Source organism: Hyperolius riggenbachi, chromosome 3, assembly GCF_040937935.1.
Source record: "Hyperolius riggenbachi isolate aHypRig1 chromosome 3, aHypRig1.pri, whole genome shotgun sequence".
In the NCBI taxonomy this organism is placed as follows: domain Eukaryota; kingdom Metazoa; phylum Chordata; class Amphibia; order Anura; family Hyperoliidae; genus Hyperolius; species Hyperolius riggenbachi.
In genome coordinates this window covers 319345279-319354656 of record NC_090648.1, presented here as the reverse complement: position 1 = coordinate 319354656, position 9378 = coordinate 319345279, and the positions used below count along the sequence as shown (strand labels likewise).

The following is a 9378-nucleotide window of genomic DNA, read 5'->3' as shown; positions in this document are numbered from 1 at the left end:
ATATATATATATATATATATATATATATATATATATATATCCAACATCCTCTACAGCAATTTTCCAGTAACACAAATTTATCAAGTTATGACAGTTGTCTGATATTGTCCTTCATTTTAATAGCATGCCAAGTCATTGAAACTTTGTATACCTGAATACACTGTATGTGGATTGGAAAAAACAAACACAAAAAAAACCCCAATAATATAAATTCTGTAACAGCCAACTCAGTATAACAGTGGGGAGCACAGGAGTCATCAAGGACTGGGTATCCCCGTGGAGAAAATCTACACTGTGATGAGCCCAGATATAGTCTGACACATAAAATAAGAATAATAATACTTAAGGCAAGATTTACTAAACTTGTTAAGTGAAATACACTTGTATTCACTCCAAATGCAATGATCTATGAATCCCTTTGAATGTGATTGGATTTTAGGATGTCTGAAGTGACCATAACTAATTTTTTAATTTTACCTCATGCTGTACTTGATAAACAGCAAAAGGTGAAATGGAAAATGAAACAATATAGCAAACAATCACAAAATATATCTAAAAGCAGTAAGTGCTAGCAGCTATCCAATGGACACATACATCGTTGTATTAGTAAAGACAGCTGTCATCTCCAGTTTCTTCTCAGTACTGAAGATTAGTTTGTGTTTACACCCTTTAGGGAGGATAACATATTTACAAGATTTTTATCTTATGGTTTGAAAAAAATATCATACTGTGTTGTTACAGTCATTGGTTTTATCAATGTTAGTAAATGATAAATCTATAAATATGTTACATACTTTAAACATTTTTTACAAGTAATATCACAACATGATTTGAAAAAAAGTTGTTGTTTTTATTCCATGCAGGAATGAGGGAAAATTCCCCTGAAATGAAGGTAAATATAAGTTAGTGCTGTGATTCTTTGAGAACAAGCACAGTATTGAATTTAAAAGCTGTGTGGAGAAAAATCATAATGCAGCTATAAAATCGATTAGCCTGCTCTTTGCTGAAGCTCTGTGAGAATGCAGCCAAGGCACACAGCATCAGACAGAAAGAAAAACATGACCATTTATCTCGACCAATTGCAATGTACCATGAAGTAATACTATTCTGACGAGAACATAAAAGCACTGCTTTGAATATATCTAAATGCACAGCTCTAGGCCGTCCATGACAATATAGACAAGTCTCTATAGAATTATGAATATATACACCATGCCAAAAGGCACTATTGACACAGTCATATACCGAAGAATTAAAATAGTTCTGTTCCATTTTCTTGTTCATTCCCAAGTGTTCTACACAGGACTTGAAATCAAACTGTTCATTGTTTTGCTGTGTTGACCTCCAATATGTGCTATGCTGAGAGACCAATAATCTGGCTGTTGTAGTCAGTGGTTTCCATACGCAAAATATATGGAATTATACTGTCAATCTGAACGTTTCCAATAAGACCTGCGAAGAACAGCTCCTCCATGACTGTAGCACTCATTAACCTAAGAGCTGGCAACCTCAGCAGCAATCGTGACAGCCTGGAATTGGAGATAAAGAACTTTCAGTAAACATGTGTAGAATGAAAGGTAGTGCATTTGTTTAAAGCAAAACATTTAAGGTTACCATCCAAAAAGACCAGGTGAGAATTGCAACTAGACACACCTCAGTTTAGGGTGAACACAAAGATATATATATATATATATATATATATATATATATATATATATATATATATATATATATATATATATATATATTTATTTTTTACCTTACACAGCGTTTTCCCCAGGCTCTTATAGCCGGGTGCTCCAATCGGCTAAATACTGAACAGTCCACTGGAAGTAGTGAAGAACTGCAAATGACGATCGGAATCTCATTGATGATCATTCACTACTGGCACTGTGATCAGTACTCTGCCATAGGGAGGGGAGAGGGATTGGTAGCATTACCAATATTCTACTATTTCCTAGGTCACACTAACCTTCCCTGCATCTACACCTAACACTAACCTTTCCCTAACACTAACCTTCCCCCTTCCTGCACATAACACTAACCTCTGCCTTCCTACACCTAACACCAACCTCCCCCTTCCTACTCCTAACACTAACCTCCCCTCTTCCTACAGCTAACACTAACTTCTCTCCCTACTCCTAACACTAACCTCCCCCCCTTCCTGCACATAACACTAACCTCCGCCTTCCTACACCTAACACCAACCTCCCCCTTCCTACAGCTAACACTAACTTCTCTCCCTACTCCTAACACTAACCTCCCCCCCCTTCCTGCACATAACACTAACCTCTGCCTTCCTACACCTAATACCAACCTTCCTACACCTAACACAAACCTCCCGGAACTCCTAACACTAACCTCCCTCTTCCTACTACTAACACTAACTTCCCCCTTCCTTCTCCTAAAGGTGTGTACACACGTCAGATTTTTCCAAATGACCGGTCGTTTGGACGTCACATCGGGCGTGTGTACAAACGGCCGTTCAGCTGATAACGCTGGTTTTGACGGATCCGCTCGGCGGATCAGTCAAATCCAGTCTTATCAGCTGAACGACTGTTTGTACACATGCCCGGTTTAACATCCAAACGACCGGTCATTTGGAAAAATCCGACGTGTGTATGAACCTTAACATTAACCTCCCCCTTAGATAAATATGATTGTAAATACAATGTAATAAATACACTGATTATTTCACCATCAACAAATCAATCTGTCCTTCCTATCCATCACAACCAAATATAAAAACAGCTCTTACGATCAACTAAATTGTTGTAAAATTATCACATTTAGAATGGTTCGCAGTCAATTTGGCATATCAATTAAGGTTTTTTTCTGCCAATCTGATCGCTTAGGCAATTCTTCACTGAAAATTATACCGTTAGAAAGCACCTTTAGCTGCTATCCCCACGCTATAGAAAGGATTAAATAGTTGCTATTTTATCCACTAGAGAGTTTTACTACAGAACTCAAATAGTGTCTATGAGGCTTTGTGCCATTGCTAACAGCATTCTGCTACAATGTAGCTGAACTTCCCCATTGCTATCTTCTCAGGCTATAGCAGCTAATTCCAAACTTTAGCACAGGTCCTATGGCAGCACCCATTTCTTGTGCATCCAAATTACCCTGTACTCCTCGAGCAGGTGTCAGTACTGCTGCTGGATGGAATGCAGTAGCAGATAGTATGAACATTTCAAACAACTCTGAGAAATTACAAAATCACCTATATGTATCATCTGGGTAAGCCCTGGTTACATAGTCCTGGAATTCCATGTAGGCCTTCTCTTGAAGCTTTTCAATGTGGGACACATTATCCAATCCAGGATGATCTGCAAGTTAAGACAAAGTAAATACTGCAAATTAAAGCAGAACTAAAGTACTAATCTGTAAAAAAAAAAAAAAAAAAAAATGATGAGTTGCTCCATTAACCTATTTTGGTTCCTGGACGTAGTTTCTACGTCCAGGAACCATGCACGCTAACGTGCACGCGCACTCCCGGCCGCGGATTCGGTAGCCAAGGAATCAATGTATCGGGCTATGGTGCCCGATCACGGATTCCTCTCCCCCGCTGAAAAAGCGACAGCTTCTCTCGGAAGCTGTGCTTTTTCTGGCTGTCTCCTTCGCGATGCGTCACTCTAAGCGCGTGCTACGCTTAGAGTGACATCATGTAAACAAACTCATGTTCTTGTGGCCAAAAAGTAATACTACACCTGAAAAAAGAAAATAAAAAAAAATTAACACACATTTACATTATAAATCTATTGTTTACCTCCCACCCTCCCAAAACTACCCAAATAAAATGTTTACTATAAAAAAAAAAAAACCAACATGTAAATATTTACCTAAGGGTCTAAACTTTTTAACCACTTAAGGACCAGGGGATTTTGCACTGACCGGTGCTGCGTGGGCTCTACAGCCCGCAGCACCGATCAGGAATGTGGCAGGGCGATCAGACTTCCCCCCTTTTTTCCCCACTAGGGGGATGTCCTGCAGGGGGGGTCTGATCGCCGCCGGCTACTACTGATTTGCGGGGGGGCTCCTCAAAGTCCCCCTCCGCAGCGTTTTCCGGGCTCCCCTGCTTTCCCTCCCTCTCCCTTTACCTCTGAGCGGCGCAGGGCGGATATCCGTCCTGCGCCTGATAGGATAGGCTTCTGCCTATCAGATGCCGGCGATCGCCGATCTACGTCACGGCGCTGCTGCTCAGCAGCGCCGTGTGATGTAAACAGCGGGGATTCCTTCCCCGCCTGTTTACATTATGCGTGCGAGCCGCGATCGGCGGCTCGCACACTGTTCACGGAGGCAGTCTCCGTGAACTAGCATGGAAAGGCCGCTCGATCGAGCGGCTGTTTCCATGCTATACCACTAACGACCCGCCGACGCCTATCGGCGTTAGGCGGTCGTTAAGTGGTTAATCAATGTAAAGATGAAATATTTCTATTTTTTTTTATTTTAAACTTGTAAATAGTGATAGATGCAAAATGGAAAAAATGCACCTTTATTTCCAAATAAAATATTGTCGCCATACATTGTGATAGGGACATAATTTTAACGGTGTAACAACCGGGACATGTGGGCAAATACAATACGTGAGTTTTAATTATGGAGGCATGTATTATTTTAAAACTATAATGGCTGAAAACTGAGAAATAATGAATTTTTCCATTTTTTTCTTATTCTTCCTGTTAAAATGCATTTACAGTAAAGTGGCTCTTAGCAAAATGTACCCCCCAAAGAAAGCCTAATTGGTGGCAGAAAAAACAAGATATAGATCAGTGCATTGTGATAAGTAGTGATAAAGTAATAGGCTAATGAATGGGAGGTGAACATTTCTCACGTGAAAACCACGGAACCTGAATGGGTTAAAGTCTAATTGGCGATTTGTTCAAACAGAATCTCACCGTGCCCAATGGGCACCAACCTGCTAGTCAACTTTATTTACATGGCACTTCAATTCAAGATACAGATATTTATTTTTTACACATTTCCATTTTATTCCTTTGTTTTGGAAAAAAATAAATGTAACTATGCTTTTTAAAACATTCAGCACCTTTTTATGAATGCATTCCTGTTAAGTAATAAAATGCAAACTATTACATTTGTTAAAATAAACTAACCAATCAGACATAAGATTTCCCAAGATCATTGCAGTCAGGATAATAAGATCATGATCACACCAAATAAATCACCCAAAAAAATGTTTACCTGGGCTAAAAAGGACAACTGCTTTCAAATAGGCATATTCATACCCATCCAGATTGAGCTTGACCATGCTATTACAGAATTCCTGGAGTTTGAATATGTGGTCTGTCACCAATTTTAATTTGTCCGCAGAAAGCTTATCTATCATGAAATAAAATATAAATCAGATTGTTTACCAAATATTCCATTTCACAACAGTATACATAGTATATATATCTCTGACGTGTAATACAGAGAATAGGCTAATGAAAACAAGAAGGGCGGGGTGGATCTACTCAACTCCAGTGATGCTGATCCACCCAGCAATACCACTTCACTTTTCATCCCTCCGACCCCGCATAACAACACAACATGTCATCAGCTGACAACACTGCTGACATGCAAGTGTGCGGTCCAGACCAGCGATGTCGCCCAAGGAGATCAGGTCCTGATCTTCAAGGGGTGACAAGCGCTGTTAATGTGTACGCAGCCTTAAAAAGGGCTCAGGGTTAAATACTTACCTGATCCGCCATAATTTATTCAAGCAGGTGATCGCCCCACCCCCCTTGGAATTGCAGCCAGGGCAGGTTTGGCAACACAGGGGGAGGTTTCCGAAGAGCTTCGGCAGAATTTGGAAACATGCCTGCAAATGCATTCCCAAAGAAAAGGGGCAGAGCGCAACATGTGTCCCAATTACGTTGGATCAGGTAAGTAATTAATCTTGAGACTTCCCCTTGATTCTGCAGAATTAAGACAGAGCCTAGCATGGGGCTCTGTCTTTTTATACTAGAGGTAGTCATAAGTATAAGGGCAAAGCTGAAATCTACACCCCATCTGGAGCCTCTTATGCCTGCTAGGACATAGATTTCAATTTTCCATTTCTGTGTGCTCCCACCATGGAATTCAGCTGTCTTGTAACAGCAGAGCTCCCTGTGGTGATCCAATCACAGTGATCACACAGGGAAAATTAGAAAAAAAACGACGAAGCTCGGGTACAAAATCAGATGCATAAAGAGAGGGAAGCCTCAGGCCCCCCCTCCACATTGGGGCTCATCAACAGGGGGACTGCGAACCACCAAGGGAAGCCTCAATAGGACCTTAAGGCTTTCCTCGCTTCATGGTAAGGACTTGTTATAAACCAAAGCTTTGGCTCGGATTCGCTTTAAGGTGCCAGAGCCTGCGGATCCAGAAAAGTTAACAAGGAGAACCAATTTTACAGCATTGTTGTAATTTCATGCACATTGCCACACAAGCTTGCAGCAAACAAATATAAACATTTATCATAGAAAATCTCACTATTGAAAAACAAAACGGGTCTTACCATGCTGCATGCTGCTTTGCAGATGATTAACAAATGCCGTTAGTATAGTTGCCACATTCATAACTTGAGAACACTGAGCAAGACCAAGCGAAAACAATTCGTTCCAGCAAGCTTTCACTAAAGTAGTACTAACCTCTTGCCTGATGAGACACAAATGTTACAATTATATTAGAAGTGGTTACTATTCCTATAAACACTGAATAGGTTACATTTAAAAGTATTAGCAGTCAACAACATATAAAGTACACATTGTACTAGCTTAAAGTGTACCTGAACTGACATGTGACATATGATCAACATAGGGTACATATAGTACTCAGCCTACTTAAAAAGACTGTAATAAAAAAAAACCTCTGGTGGATACTCGCCTCGAGAGGGGGAAGCCTCTGGATCCTAATGATGCTTCCCGTATCGTCCTAAACCTCAGGAAGCCAAGCGCCTTCAATATTTACCTCCCCAGCTACAGCGCAGTATGGCAGCCTCCATATCCGTCGAACTTCAGTTGTCCATTAAGAGTAGTGAATGGGGCTGAAAGAGCAGATACTGGGAGGGTGATAGGAGGCAACACTGCAGCCAGCCTGCCTCTTCCTCTCTGAAAATTTGACTTTAGCCAACCGTCAGATTTTGTAAGGAATGATTATGGGGACTGGGGGGGGGGGGGGATGGACAATGCCGAGAAGTATGTGGATCCAGGATGAACATACCTCTGCGCTTACCTTACGTAGTTTTTCTCAGTTCCTGTATACTTTAAGGTACTTAAGAAAAACATCAATTCATATTTTACTGCCTGTATGCAAAGTTTTTTTTTATATTTTTTATGCTTTACTTATAAAGAAGTAACACATAAACTAGAGCTAATAAATTGGTACTTTATGCAATTAAACTACAGCATGTAGTAGGTTTTGAAAAATGAATCACAACACAAATGCACCCATAACAAGGAGGGCAAATGAACATAAGTATTTTAACATCAATTTTATGCAATATGAACACAGGATATGGTAAATAATAACATGTTTATTCTACTTCGTTTTGAAAACAGCAAAGAATAGATAGACAATTAACCTCTTTGGGTTAATTTGGGTGATTCATTTTAAAATGGATGTGGTGTCCATCAGAAATGGTAAGAAGGAAAGAAAAAAAAGTGTGACAAGTCAGAATGCTTGAGGTTTTTACTGCTGTTTCTCGCTTTCTTTTCTGGTGACGAGCTGGTTCCAGCCATATCAGCCACTGGTGTTACATGGAAGCAACTCCCTTTTTAAATGTGTCACCAAAATTATTTAAAATTTCTATTGCCCGATACTGCTTTCAATGCCCTTGAGAAATACACAAATTATCATTACGTGAATGTCTAGTGATTACCCGCTATACTCACCCAAGAGCTTGAAAGGCAGGAATGGAGCGAGCCCAATGCATGGACAGAAACAACAGTCTTGAGGCAGATTCACAAATATAATGTACATTCAGGTATTCGGGCATAGGAGAAGGCATTGTAAGCTACAGAAAGAAAAAAAATTATTCATCTCCATAAAATTAATGAATGTAAAAAGAGATCTAATTTTTAGAAATGCATTTTAACACAACTACTGTACTACAAACACCATACCTGAAGACAATATTTGATAAACAATAATATATGCAGGGAAAGTCTTCCCCCTAAAAAGTCAACCAGCCTAGCACACAGAGGGAGAGCTTTATTAATCTTTTTCGCAAACAAGTCAGATCACATTACCATATATTTCACATGGCAGTGCCCACTCATTCATATCTCTTCTTCCCCTGCTGACCCACTTGTACCCTCACGGCACCTGATTTCAGCAACCAAATATTATGCCGACTTTACTTTTTATCTTGTCAAGATCATCAAAAGCCCAATCCACTACTGAGCATGTGCATCACACAAATTTAGAGAAATCCACCATAAATCAGCTGCTAGGTGAGCAGTCATTTGGGGTTGGTGGGATGGTTGAGGAACACCAATCTGTGCTAGTCAAGTTAATGGTACAGGTGTGTGGGTGGCAATCTGTGGAGGAAGTGGGTGGGATAGAACGAGTCAGGGGGCAGCCTGTGGAGATAAGCAGGATGAGACAGGAGTGTGGGGTGGAGGGGAGAGCAGTAGTCAGTGGTAATGGGTGACAGCTTTTCCTTGTCACTAAATGGTAAGGGAGGTTCTAAAACAGGCCAAGGAGATGAAGCTCCAACCAGTATGGTTGGCTGTTGGGTGACATGACAGAGCAGCAGGGGGAGGATGGGTGCAGCCAGCAGACGTGGACAGTATCTGAAACTGAAGTCAAAAGTGTTGCAAAATTTGTCTTGGTGTCCTTTCCGCAATTACAGTGTGGATAACAGAATAACAAAATGGATTCAAGACCCCACAAATCCATAATCACATTCAGGGCTACTGGACACCCTAACAGATATGAAACTTAATTCAGTGCTTCTGCTTACCATTATCTATAATAGATCTTGGAGAGTTGACTCCATGTGCATTTTCTCTTGTATACAGAATTTCAACATACTGTAGATTAATGGGTTGGAGACAATTCTAAAATAATACATTAATATAGCTATAATATAAACATCAGAAATTACTACCTTAAAGGCTATATGGGAATCTGTGAGAAGAGGTCCTTCAATTTCCACAACCGTAACATCACCAAAGATGCTTGCAGCAGCCTCAATGGTTTCTGAGGAACTCTGGCCAGAACTTTCTGAGGGATTGAAAGCTTTTGCCAGAGTATCAAATGCTCTAGATTAACAGGAAAAAAAAAAAAAAAAAAAAAAAAAAAAAGAAGAGGATGAGCTCCCAAATTAATTCACTAAATCAGAGAAATTGGCTAAATCAGATGTGAAAATCTTTTATTAGCAAACTACCAAAA

The 9378-nt window shown here is 40.1% G+C and overlaps 1 protein-coding gene across 1 annotated transcript in view; it reads right to left on the bottom strand.

Moving 5' to 3' along the window:
- Positions 1-9378, bottom strand: part of NR2C1 (nuclear receptor subfamily 2 group C member 1) — a 43483-nt gene continuing 34105 nt past the window's right edge. Inside the window, exons 10-15 of the mRNA XM_068276797.1 lie at positions 9095-9248; positions 7875-7996; positions 6500-6639; positions 5203-5340; positions 3224-3329; positions 1-1529 (exon numbers count right to left, since the gene is read on the bottom strand). Of these exons, the coding sequence (XP_068132898.1) occupies positions 1355-1529; positions 3224-3329; positions 5203-5340; positions 6500-6639; positions 7875-7996; positions 9095-9248 (835 nt within the window). The 3' untranslated portion in view covers positions 1-1354. The remainder of the gene's footprint in view (positions 1530-3223; positions 3330-5202; positions 5341-6499; positions 6640-7874; positions 7997-9094; positions 9249-9378) is intronic.